The 15,699-nt window shown below is 45.4% G+C and overlaps 1 protein-coding gene across 1 annotated transcript in view; it reads left to right on the forward strand.

Annotated features, from left to right (window-relative positions):
- The window catches only part of LOC115087796 (drebrin-like protein), a 195,529-nt gene that overhangs the window by 87,464 nt on the left and 92,366 nt on the right, over positions 1–15,699 (forward strand). The window contains exon 2 of the mRNA XM_029595386.1: positions 12,092–12,144. Within this exon, the coding sequence (XP_029451246.1) occupies positions 12,092–12,144 (53 nt within the window). The remainder of the gene's footprint in view (positions 1–12,091; positions 12,145–15,699) is intronic.

A 15,699-nucleotide genomic window follows, 5' to 3' on the forward strand; every position in this document is an offset into this window, starting at 1 on the left:
CCCCCTCTAGCAAAGTCCCGGGGCTTGCGCGCACCGCTGAGCCTATTCAACATAGTCTCGACGCACTCAGGGGGAGCTTGGGGCAGGTTTTCGGGGGGTACGCGTTTATCTTACGCGCGTACCCCTTTGAAAATCTGCCCCAGAGTGCAGGAAAAAGTTTTGGTCCCCCAACACAGGCCGTGCTTCACCACATGGGCTCCGTCGGGAGGGACAGAAGCCCAAAGTCTCAACTAGTTGTTTCGTGTCCCAAGGAATTACAGAGCTATCTGATCTGTGCGAGCGTGCGTGAAGGAAATGCTAGAAGTGCAAAAGGGTTCAAAGCGCAGGCCTTGCAGAGTTGTTTCAGTCCCGGAAATTAAAGAGGTAGGGAAAGTAAAATCAGGCAGCAATTGGCTGTCTAAAGTGGTGAGCAATTTGTATACAGACTGGGTAGTGGGGCGGGTGCCTGAACCGGCATGGCAGAGACCTCCCCGAGCGCCGAGGATCCAGCGGCGTCAAAGAAATTTCAAGCAGGGCCTAGAATATATCCGCAAGGCAGATCTTATGTTGGACAAGGATTTAAGCCGGCTGAGAAAAGGTTGGCCCATGGAAGCTACTGAATCAGATTGTCACCTCGGGAATTACGGGTGTAGCCCCCTACTTCATTGATAGAGCTGAATAGGTCCAGGGGACACACTCAGTCCCAGGAGTAAAATTCTCCTTCTTATCACGGGCAGGAACCAATGGCAAAAAGAATTCCTCCCAAAACAACTGGAAGAGAAGCCTCTGCAATACTTCTCTCTTCTCTCTCGGTACTCTGTCAGGACACTGCTTGCCCTTCATAGACACGCGCCTGTCTGACCCCCCCCCCCCCCAAGCACAGGATTCCAAAACACAAAACTGACAGGAAAAGAAAAACCCAGCTCTTCTCAAATCTCCTCTTTCGCTCTCACGGACACAATCCCTTCCAGACCTGGGGAGTACTGGACAGGGCAGAGTCTCTATTCCTTGGATCAGGCCGGGAGGGGGAGGGGGGCACTAAAAATAGGGCATCGGCTACCAAAGTATTCTTTCAACTCAAAACGCAACTTCCCGAATAACTCCAACAAAAATACCATGTCCCCTGAGTCAGGCAGGGAGGTGGGGATCACTTAGACAAACCTCCAGCTTGCTTCAACTCCAACTAAAAATGTCACTCCATGTGCAGAGCCGGCTTTTGTGGAGAACTGCTGACCAACTGATAAAACAGGAGGGCAGGCTATCTAAAAAAGCCGTGTGGGCAACAAAGTGGGTTAGACGCCAAAGTAGTCCAAGTGTAACTTTATTTGGATGGAGACATCAATTCATTCAACTGCCCGACTCGGGCCAAGTTTCGCCCTGCTTAGGGCTGCCTCAGGGGCTGTGTATATTAGTGCGCTCTATTTATGTCTCAAAAATATATTCTTGGAATAATTAGACCAAATATCTGTTGTTCTGAAATTTGCTAAACGAATAAGGATACGTGTACTCGATCGGAGACCACACGTATCCTTATTCATTTAGCAAATTTCAGAATAACAGATATTTGGTCTGATTATTCCAAGAATACTTTTTGAGACATAAATAGAGCGCACTAATATACACAGTCCCTGAGGCAGCCCTAAGCAGGGCGAAACTTGGCCCGAGTCGGGCGGTTGAATGAATTGATGTCTCCATCCAAATAAAGTTACACTTGGACTACTTTAGCGTCTAACCCACTTTGTTGCCCGAACTGCTGACCAAGCCAGACGAGCCTCTGTGGAGGTGCCGACAGGGATGGTGTTACGTTTGGTGGCTCGCAGGACGCACTCGCCCCCTCCACTGACCAACACTGCCGAAGGCCTCTGCCATCCTGCACGCTGCCGACTGACACTGCCAGACCACCACCTTCCCTTAGGTGCACACGAGTGCGCACATCATATAAGGCCCCACGGCGGGAAACGCTGAGCGGTACCTTCCGATGATCTCAGCCCAACTGGGCTATTTAAGCAGTGGCCCTGTGGCATTACTTTGCCTCAGCAACAGGTCTCATGCCTTTCAGTATGTGTTGCTTGCGTGCTCCTGGTCCCTGTTTTCCTACGTTCCTGAACCCACTCTTGCCTTCCAGCCTTGCCTCATCTTCTCCAGCCTCGCCTTGTTCTATCTGCTCTGCCCAGTGTCTTCAGTGTGTCTTCATCCATCCTTGGCTTGATTCTCTGGATCTTGGACCCCTTGCTTGGACCTCACCATGATAGCCTGCTGCCTGGACCTAATCACTCTTGCTAGCCGCCTACACCAACCTTAGCCTGTCTCTGACACTGTTAGTTCGTTGCTTGCCCTGAGTCTAGTACCTGTGGACTTCAGTTATTTTCATCGCCCTAGGGGACCCGACTAAGTCCTGCTGGCCACCAGAATCCAAAGGTTCAACCTGCAGAGAAAGGTGGTTGGTATAGATCAGTGATGGCCAACCTTTTGAGCTCAGTGTGTCAAAATTCATAAAAAAACCGAGCATAACTCGGGTGGTGTGTCACTTCTAGAAAAATCCATAATTTTGTGATATATGTAGCTCTAATCAACAAAGTTATAATTTTAATATATATACTGTATTTATTAATAAAGCAAAAACAAATAATTCTTTACCTTACCTGCTTAGTGACTTTTTTGTTGCTGAATTTCATTGGCTAAATCTTCAATTGAAGGTTGGTATTTCGTACACTTCAAGTCCAAGCAAGCGTTACAAACTTCATCTGTCAGTTGGTTTCTTTTATTGGCTCCCATTCATGTTCACAACACTCCCTCCCCATCTCCCAGGCATGCACACATTCATTCTCACACACACAGACCCCCAGGCAGGCACCCATGCATTCACACACATACACCCCCAGGCAGAGTCCCATTCATACACATTCACACACTAAAGGTAGACCCCCCCTCTCTTTCTTTTGCCAGCAACCTCAGAACCTCTCTCATTCCTCTGCTGCCACTGTCACTGATGCCGCGTGGCTATTGCGGAGGTGCCGATTGCTGCTACTGACACTGAAGTCCATTCTGCTGCCTCCTCTGTGCAGGCCCCGTGGGCTTCCACTTTCTCCATGCTGATCTCGTACATTGTGAGATCCGTTGAGAAAGTGCTATTCTTGCACATTCCCAAAGAGTACATGTGCCAATCACTAAAAAGTACATTTTTTTTTTTTTTGCCTTTGCTGTCTGATCTTAGTTTTCTAATTGGTTTGTCACAGGCTTTTTTTTCACCTTCCCTTTCTTATTTTTTTGCCAATTCCTTTTATATTGTCTTTTTTTCTGTTTCTTTTTTCTCCATCTTCTTCCCTCAAACACACAGTCAGGTTCTCATTCTCACATGCATTTCTCTTTCTCACACACACAGGCTCTCACTGGCACATGCTCTCTCTCATACAATCATTCATACACATAGGTTCTCACTGACACATGCTCTCTCTCATACAATCATTCATACACACAGGCTCTCACTGGCACATGCTCTCTCATACAATCATTCATATACACAGGCTCTCACTGGCACATGCTCTCTCTCATACAATCATTCATATACACAGGCTCTCACTGGCACATGCTCTCTCTCATACAATCATTCATATACACAGGCTCTCACTGGCACATGCTCTCATACAATCATTCATACACACAGGCTCTCACTGGCACATGCTCTCTCTCATACATTCATACACACAGGCTCTCACTGGCACATGCTCTCTCATACAATCATTCATATACACAGGCTCTCACTGGCACATGCTCTCTCATACAATCATTCATATACACAGGCTCTCACTGGCACATGCTCTCTCATACAATCATTCATATACACAGGCTCTCACTGGCACATGCTCTCTCATACAATCATTCATATACACAGGCTCTCACTGGCACATGCTCTCTCTCATACAATCATTCATATACACAGGCTCTCACTGGCACATGCTCTCTCTCATACAATCATTCATACACACAGGCTCTCACTGGCACATGCTCTCTCATACAATCATTCATATACACAGGCTCTCACTGGCACATGCTCTCTCATACAATCATTCATATACACAGGCTCTCACTGGCACATGCTCTCTCATACAATCATTCATATACACAGGCTCTCACTGGCACATGCTCTCTCTCATACAATCATTCATACACACAGGCTCTCACTGGCACATGCTCTCTCTCATACATTCATACACACAGGCTCTCACTGGCACATGCTCTCTCATACAATCATTCATATACACAGGCTCTCACTGGCACATGCTCTCTCATACAATCATTCATATACACAGGCTCTCACTGGCACATGCTCTCTCATACAATCATTCATATACACAGGCTCTCACTGGCACATGCTCTCTCATACAATCATTCATATACACAGGCTCTCACTGGCACATGCTCTCTCTCATACAATCATTCATATACACAGGCTCTCACTGGCACATGCTCTCTCTCATACAATCATTCATACACACAGGCTCTCACTGGCACATGCTCTCTCATACAATCATTCATATACACAGGCTCTCACTGGCACATGCTCTCTCTCTCTCTCTCTCTCTCACACACACACACACACAGGCTCTCACATGCTGTCTCTGCAAACATTCAGGTCCTCTCTCTCAACTCACCTCATACACGCACTCTACGGGCCCTCAGCCTCTCTCTCACCTCTGGGCCTCATCTTCGCGGGTCGCCGCAGGATGGGCTCTGCAGCGGCCCTGATCTTCTCGGGCCGCGGCAGCCCTTGGGACTTGGGATTCGCAGCGACCCGCGGCGGCTCCTCCTCTTCTGCACGCGCTGATTCGCTTCCTCCTTCCTGCCCACGCGGCTCCGGCAACGTTTACTTCCGGGGCCGCACAGGCAGGAAGGAGGAGCATCAGCGCGTTGTCTTGAGCCTCATCGCTGCGACGCATGAGCCTCCCTGCGCCCGGGGGCATTGGTGGAGGGTAGGGGGAAACTAAAAACACATTTAAAGGCTCGGCGCAGCTGAAAAAGAAAAGGCTCGGCGCAGCCGAAAAAAAAAAATAAATTCCTGATAGTCCTCGAAACGCTGCGCGTGTCAGCCAAAACAGCTCGGCGTGTCACCTCTGACACGCGTGTCATAGGTTAGCCATCACTGGTATAGATGAAGCTCCAGTCTTTCCTGCTACAGGATGCGTTCGCCAGCTGCCAGCATAGGCCTCGTGGGTTCACCCTCGAGGCTGTGTCAACTATGCCGCAGCACAAAGGGATTTTACACCTGCTACCATGTGCAAGTTCGACCACTAGTGCAATTCCCGTTTCAAGTTCTTGGAGAAGTCCATTACCTGCTATTAATTAAGTTGACTTAGAAAATAGCCACTGCTATCCATGGGGAAGCAACAACGTTTCTCCCACCTGATATAACAAAATGTGTCCCCCGTCTCCCCTGGAGCACATGGGCTGAGCCAGCAGCATTTTCCAAGCTGGAACCAGCAGGGCAGGAGCGAGTGGGATCACTCTCTGCCTCTGGAAGAACTCCGTTTTGGGGGTAAGCTTCGGTGTGAGCTGGAAGTGGCAGAGGAACCCACTATGGTGCTTTGGTCCATTTTTTTGTATAAGGGAGTGGGGCTTACAGGGGGGTGGGGTTTGCCAAGGGGCTCCATTTTTGTTATATTTATGGGTTGCGCCAGGCCGGGAGAGAGGTTGCTTATTTCTACAAATCACCAGGGATTTTGATCCATAGGAGGGTGGGGGGGCTTGAACTGGCCCATGCAGCTCCTTTAATGCACCACTCCCAGTATGCATGAAGTTCAGCTTCCCTGGATCAGTCAAAAAAAGATGCATCTCATTGTATGATGATGTGCAGGAATCAGGAGGGAGTCCTCAGGGTGATCTGATGATCTCAAGGTTGCAAAATAGTGTGACAAAGAAGTGGCAAGAGCCATAGGAATGCCAAGGTGCATAGGGAGAGAGATAATCAATTCTGGGGGAATTCTACCCTTACCCCCTTGCAGAATTTACCTTTTTTCATGCAGAATTTGAGTGCTATCCCAGGAACCCCTTTTACAGCCAACCAGGAGGATGAGATGCTACCATTCAGGAATATCCAGCTCGTATGAGTGCAGCAATGTGAAGATCTGGCTGTGTGAACCAACAGGAACAGGAGCAGGGCTGTCATAGGGGAGGGCATATTGGGACAGCACCTCTTAGCTTTGCGCTTTGGAAGGCCAGCTCTGGACTCATCAGCAGCTCACTGGCTGTCGCCATCCCACCTACCCCTCCAGTGCAATTCCCTCCCACTGGTAGATGGCAGTGCTTCTCCTCTGCAGTTTCCTGCCCCTTTGCTGAAGTCCAGACCCTGCAGGGCTCCATAGTCTGGCAGGAACCTTTGGCCCCACATGGCTCAAATTTCTGATGTGAGTTGATAGAAGAGATGCATAGCTCTTTGACTCCTCCTATTAGTAAAAGAGAATTGTACTGGGGGTGACAGACTAGTAGAGGATATGATTATGTGGAGGGGGTGGAGAGAAAGAAGATGATTGTATGTGGATGGGGAAGATGCTGATGCTGATGAAGCCCTACCCTAGGGCGCGTAAAATGTTTTTAGTGCAATGAGTGAGGTGATCGAATTTTACAGATAACACAAAAATATTCAGAGTAGTGAAATCACAGGCGGATTGTGATAAATTGCAGGAGGACCTTTTGAGACTGGAAGATTGGGTGTCCAAATGGCAGATGAAATTTAATGTTGGCAAGCATAAGGCGATGCATGTAGGGAAAAATAACCCATGCTGTAGTTATATGATGTTAGGTTCCATATTAGGAGTTAATTCCAAGGAAAAAGATTTGGCATAGTGGATAATACATTGAAATCGTCGGCTCAGTGTGCTATGGTGGTCAAAAAAAGCACACAGAAGGTTAGGAATTATTAGGAAGGGAATGGTGAACAAAATGGAGCGTGTATCTGTATCGCTCCATGGTAAGACTGCACCTTGAATAGTGTGTGCAATTCTGGTCGCCACATCCCTATGAAGAAAGGCTAAAGAAGTTGGGGATGTTCAGCTTGGAGAAGAACATAAGAAAATGCCATACTGGGTCAGACCAAGGGTCCATCAAGCCCAGCATCCTGTTTCCAACAGTGGCCAATCCAGGCCATAAGAACCTGGCAAGTACCTAAAAACTAAGTCTATTCCATGTTACCATTGCTAATGGCAGTGGCTATTCTCTAAGTGAACTTAATAGCAGGTAATGGACTTCTCCTCCAAGAACTTATCCAATCCTTTTTTAAACACAGCTATACTAACTGCACTAACCACATCCTCTGGCAACAAATTCCAGAGTTTAATTGTGCGTTGAGTAGAAAATAACTTTCTCCGATTAGTTTTAAATGTGCCCCATGCTAACTTCATGGAGTGCCCCCTAGTCTTTCTACTATCTGAAAGAGTAAATAACCGATTCACATCTACCCGCTCTAGACCTCTCATGATTTTAAACATCTCTATCATATCCCCCCTCAGCTGTCTCTTCTCCAAGCTGAAATGTCTTAACCTCTTTAGTCTTTCCTCATAGGGGAGCTGTTCCATTCCCCTTATCATTTTGGTAGCCCTTCTCTGTACCTTCTCCATCGCAATTATATCTTTTTTGAGATGCGGCGACCAGAATTGTACACAGTATTCAAGGTGCAGTCTCACCATGGAGCGATACAGAGGCATTATGACATTTTCCGTTTTATTCACCATTCCCTTTCTAATAATTCCCAACATTCTGTTTGCTTTTTTTGACTGCCGCAGCACACTGAACCAACGATTTCAATGTGTTATCCACTATGACACCTAGATCTTTCTTGGGTTGTAGCACCTAGTATGGAACCCAACATTGTGTAATTATAGCATGGGTTATTTTTCCCTATATGCATCACCTTGCACTTATCCACATTAAATTTCATCTGCCATTTGGATGCCCAATTTTCCAGTTTCACAAGGTCTTCCTGCAATTTATCACAATCTGCTTGTGATTTAACTACTCTGAGCAATTTTGTGTCATCTGCAAATTTAATTATCTCACTCGTCGTATTTCTTTCCAGATCATTTATAAATATATTGAAAAGTAAGGGTCCCGATACAGATCCCTGAGGCACTCCACTGTCCACTCCCTTCCACTGAGAAAATTGTCCATTTAATCCTACTCTCTGTTTCCTATCTTTTAGCCAGTTTGCAATCCACGAAAGGACATCGCCACCTATCCCATGACTTTTTACTTTTCCTAGAAGCCTCTCATGACGAACTTTGTCAAACGCCTTCTGAAAATCCAAGTATACTACATCTACCGGTTCACCTTTATCCACATGTTTATTAACTCCTTCAAAAAAGTGAAGCAGATTTGTGAGGCAAGACTTGCCCTGGGTAAAGCCATGCTGACTTTGTTCCATTAAACCATGTCTTTCTATATGTTCTGTGATTTTGATGTTTAGAACACTTTCCACTATTTGTCCTGGCACTGAAGTCAGGCTAACTGGTCTGTAGTTTCCTGGATCGCCCCTAGAGCCCTTTTTAAATATTGGGGCTACATTTGCTATCCTCCAGTCTTCAGGTACAATGGATGATTTTAATGCTAGGTTACAAATTTTTACTAATAGGTCTGAAATTTCATTTTTTAGTTCCTTCAGAACTCTGGGGTGTATACCATCCAGTCCAGGTGATTTACTACTCTTCAGTTTGTCAATCAGGCCTACCACATCTTCTAGGTTCACCGTGATTTGATTCAGTCCATCTGAATTATTACCCATGAAAACCTTCTCCATTATGGGTACCTTCCCAACATCCTCTTCAGTAAACACCGAAGCAAAGAAATCATTTAATCTTTCTGCGATGGCCTTTATCTTCTCTAAGTGCCCCTTTAACCCCTCGATCATCTAACGGTCCAACTGACTCCCTCACAGGCTTTCTGCTTCGGATATATTTAAAAAAGTTTTTTACTGTGAGTTTTTGCCTCTACAGCCAACTTCTTTTCAAATTCTCTCTTAGCCTGTCTTATCAATGTCTTACATTTAACTTATGATAGAGTTCTATAAAATAATGAAAGGACTTGAATAGGTAATGAATCAATTATTTACTCTTTCAGATAATACAAGGATTAGGGGGCACTCCAAGAAGTTAGAAAGTAGCACATTTAAAACAAATTGGAAAAAATTATTTTTCATTCAACGCACAATTAAGCTCTGGAATTTGTTGCCAGAAGATGTGGTTAGTGCAGTTAGTGTAGCTGGGCTTAAAAAAAGGTTTGGATAAATTCTTGGAGGAGAAGTCCATAAACTGCTATTAATTAAGTTGAATTAGGGAAAAACCACTGCTAATACTGGCATTAGTCGCTAACCAACCTCTTTCCCTCTTCAACAATTCACCAACTTAAACGTGCAAGGGAATCCTTGTGTGGTGATAATCTTGTCCGGAGGTAATTGATAAGGATAACCGATTTTGCAGTTATCCTGTCTTTTGCCTCCGTCTATTATTCTTTTATTAAGGTCACAAAATGTTTTTTTGTTTTGTTGAATTTTTCTTAAAATCCCTTCTCCCCTGCTGCTTTTCCGACCCACTGCTAGTCTTACGTCATACTTATCAAGGTCGTCGCCTTTATTGATGTCTCATGGGTACGGAGCTGCTCGTCCGACACGGGCCATGTTTCGGCACAATGTGCCTGCTTCAGGGACTATGGGAGAATGAGCTGTGTCCTAAACAGGGTTCACAGCATGCTAAGGTCCTTTAACATAGAAAACAATTTAATTAAGCATCACAACTCTGTGTCACATTCATTCATAATTCTCAAATTTTCACCCACCTTTTCTTGAAAGGTTTACTTGTCAAAAGCTTCTGCTGTCTTCTCGTGCGACGCCTTCTGTGTCTGCCTGGGCGTCTACTCTATTCTCACTGCTTTTAAAGCCTGACTGGGAAGTCCACCGCCCTCTCTGGCCAGAACGAGGCTACCTCAGGTGAATGCTATAGAACTCATTAGTTCCATTCTAACTCATATATATGATATTATATCTTAATTTAGGTCAAACTCGAGTATATAAACACCTTTACTACGTGTCTTTTGTGATGTTAACTTATAACCGTGTTTTACTGATATTAATTCCGGGAGTTTCACATAATTACTGATGTGTAGCTTTAGGGGACCTGATGGAGAACTTCATCTGATCTGCAACACGTGTCTTTCTTTTCTCGGGCGGACCTGGTAGTGGACTTGTGCGTGCCACGTCCGCTCCTACTGTTTCTGATGTGATAGGTATCAATGTCAGTGGGCGTGTCCTGGGCGGGGCACTTGTGCCGCGCCGCTTAGTAGATTAGCTATCCACAGTCTTCTTGTCTTTGACATTTGATCGGGTGCTATGTTGAATTGCTCAAATGAATCTTTGCAGCCTCATTAATGTATCAATTTACTTATTTCTTGTTCTCTTTAAAGTGCTCCGTTTCAAGCCTGATATGCACTACCCTTAATATTTTAACATCTGAGTTTTAGATGATATAATCAACTCCTCCATTTTTTAAAATTGTTGCTAACCTAATAGGAAACTAATACCCACTAATCTTATGGACCTAAATTGATATTACGCTATAGTTAAATTTTTGGTTTCCTATTCTTTTTCACAAAACAAAAAAACATTTTGTGACCTTAATAAAAGAATAATAGACGGAGGCAAAAGACAGGATAACTGCAAAATCGGTTATCCTTATCAATTACCTCCGGACAAGATTATCACCACACAAGGATTCCCTTGCACGTTTAAGTTGGTGAAATACTGGCATTAGTAGCATGGGATCTATTTAATGTTTGGATACTTGCCAGGTGCTTGTAGCCTGGATTGGCCGATGTTGGGCTTGATGGACCCTTGGTCTGACCCAGTAAGGCAATTTCTTATGTTCTTATGAAGGTGAGGCCTCAGGTCAGGCACACTCTGCAGTACTGCAGCACAAAAGAAAAATAAGCAGACTAGATGGGTCAGGGGGGATCGTTATGTGCCATCATATTCTGTGTCTCTGGCTTACAAAAGGAGAACATTCCCAGAGCGGAACAGTCACAATTCACACTGTAATTTGGATTTGTAACATTACTGCTTGGTAGTCAAGTGATTTGGAATGCATTTGGCATAGAGTATTACAAAATGGTATTCCTACGTCAGTGCTGCTGTTTGTGCATACTGTAGTATGTTATTTCTATGTTGCCATCATCAGCAAATATCAGAATCGTATTCTGTTATCAATGCAAATTCTGTGGATTGGATACTTTATAATGTGGTATTCCTTGGAATTTGATCATGTGGAACTTCTGTAGGGGCTATGGTAAGGATATTACCCCACTGGACTTCAGTAACTTCACCAACAACCAAGCAACATACTGAGAACTTTGGAGACGTTATCCTGAGATCACTGTTGATTAGTGAAGGGTGGGGGGAGGAATAATACAAACCATCCCCCCTTGCTAATCCACTCTATTCACTACCACCACTTTTTCCCCTCCAAGGATTACCTCCGCATTCTTACCCTTCCTCCCACCCCCCCTAGAAGCTGCAGGTCCCTGACTTCTGCACCCTGCCTCTACCCTCAGCTGAGTCCAAGTCTTGGAATCACAGCTGCAGACTGAGCAGTGTCTGCTTTAGCTGTCAGTTTCTCCCCAAATGCTGCCTGCAGTGTATACTCCAGGCTGACCTCTCTCTAGCTCTCTCTCTCTGCTCCCAGTAGGCTTCCTGAGGAAGAGAGGAGGGTAAGTTTGGAGCAGACTCTACTGCTCTGCTCCCTTCTCCAGCTCTTCTCTTCCTGTTCCCTGCAAGCTTCCAGAAGGGGAGGGGCTGGAGCAGTAAACAGAGAGGCCTGGAGATTTCCGGTTTTTCACCCCTAAGACCCACGATTGATATAAATTCCCAGAGTCTCCATGTGTGATCTGGAGAGTTCTCAGCTGTGCCAAGCAACAGAGTTTGGAGGAGGCATGGCGGGGGAGGCTAAGGAGTAGTGAATGTTCTGCTTCCACGGAGTAAAAGAAGGAAAGAGAAAATAAAGATGACTTGCTGCTCATAATCTGTAATCCTCCGTCCCATGACTTCTTCCCTGATCTTTTTTTTTTCTTTTCCTTGTAGGGCTGTCTTCACCTATGAAAAGAACTATGACCTGAAACTCTCCGACTCAGGGGGTAAGAAGCTGCTTTGTATCTCTCTTTTCTTCCACGCATTATCCTATCTCTGGGAGAGGGTGGTCTCTGACCACAAAGATCACAGGTCCATCTGCTTTCTGAATTCCACGCTTGCTGTTGAAGGCAATGGCTCTACCCTCAAAAGGGTGCCATGAATGGAAGCCCCGAGGTTTGACAAACAGAGAGTGCTCTGCTCTTACTCAGCACTATTATTTCATAATGCCTTTATGCAAAAGCTATAATACAATGCAGAGATTTTTTTTTTTAATTCTTTATCATTTTCAATTTACAAATAAAGAAAATGCATATTACAGTTGGATAACATATATATATCAAACAATGCAATTAACATGGAAAAAAAGAAATTACTCCTAATTTATCCAATCTGTATATCAAAAGAAACAAGACAAAAACGCAAAAGAGAGCATCAGAGATAATATAAGGGAGAATTATTAGGACATTCACTTTTAAAGTAGGGCATTAACATAGTATTACTCCACCGGTGCTAAATCAATGAAAAAAAGACCTTTCCTTACTTAGATTGCTGGGGATGAGGTGGTTGACCTACGGGCATCTATAAATTGACGAATTTGATCTGGTTGGAAAAATATGAAACACTCGTCACCCCTCTTTACAATGCATTTACATGGGTACCATAAGGAAAAACCTAGAGAAATAATATTTTGCCTTAAAGATAGAAACTCCCTTCTCCTAATTTATGTCACCTGAGCCAAATCTGGATAAATTCTTACTGCTTGACCATAATACATAACTGGAAATTTCCTAAAGAAATTACGCATTACATTATTTAGGTCTTGGACAGATATGAAAGATACTTGTAAAGTATTTCTATCCATTACGTCCAGATTAGAACTTTCTAGAAAACTAGTTAAATTTGCAGGAATATTAACAGCTGCAATTTCTCCTGTAGAGGAAACTCTCCTGTTGAGGAAGCAACAGAAATTAATTGAGGGAATATTATCTTCAGAAAATCCAAGTTGCTTCTTTCAGGAACCGCTTCAGAGTAGTAAAAGGTATTTCTCCAGCAATTTTGGGAAAATTCAGAATCCGCAAATTCCGATGTATAACATTATTCTCTAAAATTTCCAGTCGTCTAGAGCAGGCCATTTGTTCTTTAATGGTAGCCACATTAAGTGCCTGGATAGACTGAATTTTATTTTCAGCCTCCAAGATCCTATTTGTGGTTACCTTGGCCTGCTGAAAATTATAGGTGAGAGAGTCCATTTTATTCTCTAAACGTCTGAAAGATATCCTGTAGCCTGCCACCAAGTCCCATAATGCCTCAAGGGTCACCGCCTCTGGCTTTGAAGGAATTTGCAAGGACTCACCAATCACGCTGGTCGATGTCTGTCCTTGGCTACCAGCTGCAGGAACCTCTACTTCTCCTCTCCTCAGAGGAACCCCAGGTCGATCTGCCTCCAAGCCTCCGATGCTCAATTCCGCTCCGGCTGAAGGAGAACTCTCCGCTTCCAGCACGAGGCAAGGGAGTGCCCCCCTCCACCTCAGTCGCTCCTACTGCGTCATCGGTCTGCGACTGAGAAGCGTCCTTGCCGGGGTCACGTTGCGCCGGAGGCGGGCGAAGGTCAGGGCTGAGGGACGCCTCTTCCACCGGAGATCCCTGAATGCAGAGATTTTTATATGCCTAATTTTGTTTTACAGGAAAAAACAAATTTCTGCAAACCAGATTGTTTAACCTGTGTTGTAATACAGCCATGACACTGTGCTTCGGACACTTGAAATGTCTATAGAGCAAACAGGACCTTTGTCTAATGCCTCTTCTGAAAGGCAGCATGGTGCCTCTTACTGCAGTGTTTCCCAGCCCTCTTCTGGAGGCACACTTAACCAGTCAGGGTTTCAGGGCTGCCCCAATGAATATGCATGAGATAGATTTGCATACCCTGGGTCTCCAAGGTATGGAAATCTCTCTTATGCATGTTCATTAAGGGTATCCTGAAAACCCAGCTGGTTAGGTGTGCCTCAGGAGAGGACTGCAAAACAGTGCCCTACTGAACCACCAACAGCTCTTCGTAGGGCACCCAGAGATATCCCAAGTAGCGGGCATGCCCCGAACCTTTTTTTGTTTCTGGAATCTGACCTGATCGCAAGATGACTGTGGGGGCAGGTTATATACGGGTTACAGTGCAGGCTTGTCTGGTTTGTTGAGGAGCCTCAGAATTGAATGAATTTAAAATGGTACCCAGTTAGCCAGAGACATGTGAAGAAAGATGCAGGCACGAGAGAGATGATAGTCTCGCTGGCCATTTTCTAGATTCTCGCAGAATCCATCTAAAGCTGCATTTCTTTTCTAGAGCAGGGCTTCCAAAATCGGTCCTGGGGACCCCCATGCCCAATCAGGTTGTCAGGATATGCACAGTGGGGTAGATTTTGAAAAACTGCGCGATCGCATACTTTTGTTTGCGCAGCAGGCGCAAACAAAAGTACGCTGGATTTTATAAGATACGCGCGTATCTTCTAAAATCCTGGATTGGCGCGCGCAAGGCTGCCGATTTTGGGCAGCCGGCGCGCGCCGAGCCGCGCAGCCTGCCTCCATTCCCTCCGAGGCCGCTCCGAAATCGGAGCGGCCTCGGAGGGAACGCTCTTTCACCCTCCCCTCACCTTCCCCTCCCTTCCTCTACCTAACCCCCCCCTACCTTTATCCATGGATTTACGCCTCCCGGAGGGAGATGTAAATCCACACGCGCCAGCGGGCTGCTGGCACGCCAAGACCGGACCCGGGGTCGGTTCCGGAGGGCGCGGCCATGCCCCCGGAATGCCCTGGCCCGAAACTACGCCCCGGGCCTGCCCCCAAAACGCCGCGTCGTTCGGCCCCACCCCGACACGCCCCCTTCCGAAAACCCCGGGACCTACGCGCGTCCCGGGGTTCTGCGTGCGCTGGCGGCCTATGGAAAATAGGCACGCCGGCGCGCAAGGCCCTGCTCGCGTAAATCCGGGCGGATTTACGCGAGCAGGGCTTTGGAAATCCACCCGAGTGAATATGTATGGCACAAATGGCACAATATATGGACATTTATCTCTTCCATATTCACTGTGGATATCCTGAAAGCCTGCGAGGTTGTGGGGTCCCCAGGACAGCCTGTTCTAAGGCTTGATCATACTGGAAAAAAAGCTCCTGACAGTTCCTCTCTCTAATCTGAACAAAGCTGGTTCTTCGGTTTAGGACAATTATTTGTTTTGCCAAAATAAAGAAGTACTGCTACTTTAATTCAATGCAGAGATTTATGGTCATATTGGCTCCAAAGAAAACAGGATATATATATATATATAATTTTTGGAGGTTGTGATATTTTTTATTGGACCAACATAAATTGTATCCAAAGATGATGTTATACATGTAACTATGGAGTCTCAAAAGCTTGCGTACAGCAGCATCTTTATGTTTTTAAGTTTGTCTTACAAGAGGTAGCACAGCCTGCAAAATATCCTGCTTTAACTCATTTTACATTTCTTTAAGCCAGTCCCCTGTACTTTACGTTGTATATGCTGGTATCTGATTAGCTCGTATAAATGAGTTCG

The sequence above is a fragment of the Rhinatrema bivittatum genome, chromosome 1, assembly GCF_901001135.1.
Source record: "Rhinatrema bivittatum chromosome 1, aRhiBiv1.1, whole genome shotgun sequence".
Taxonomy (NCBI): Eukaryota; Metazoa; Chordata; class Amphibia; order Gymnophiona; family Rhinatrematidae; genus Rhinatrema; species Rhinatrema bivittatum.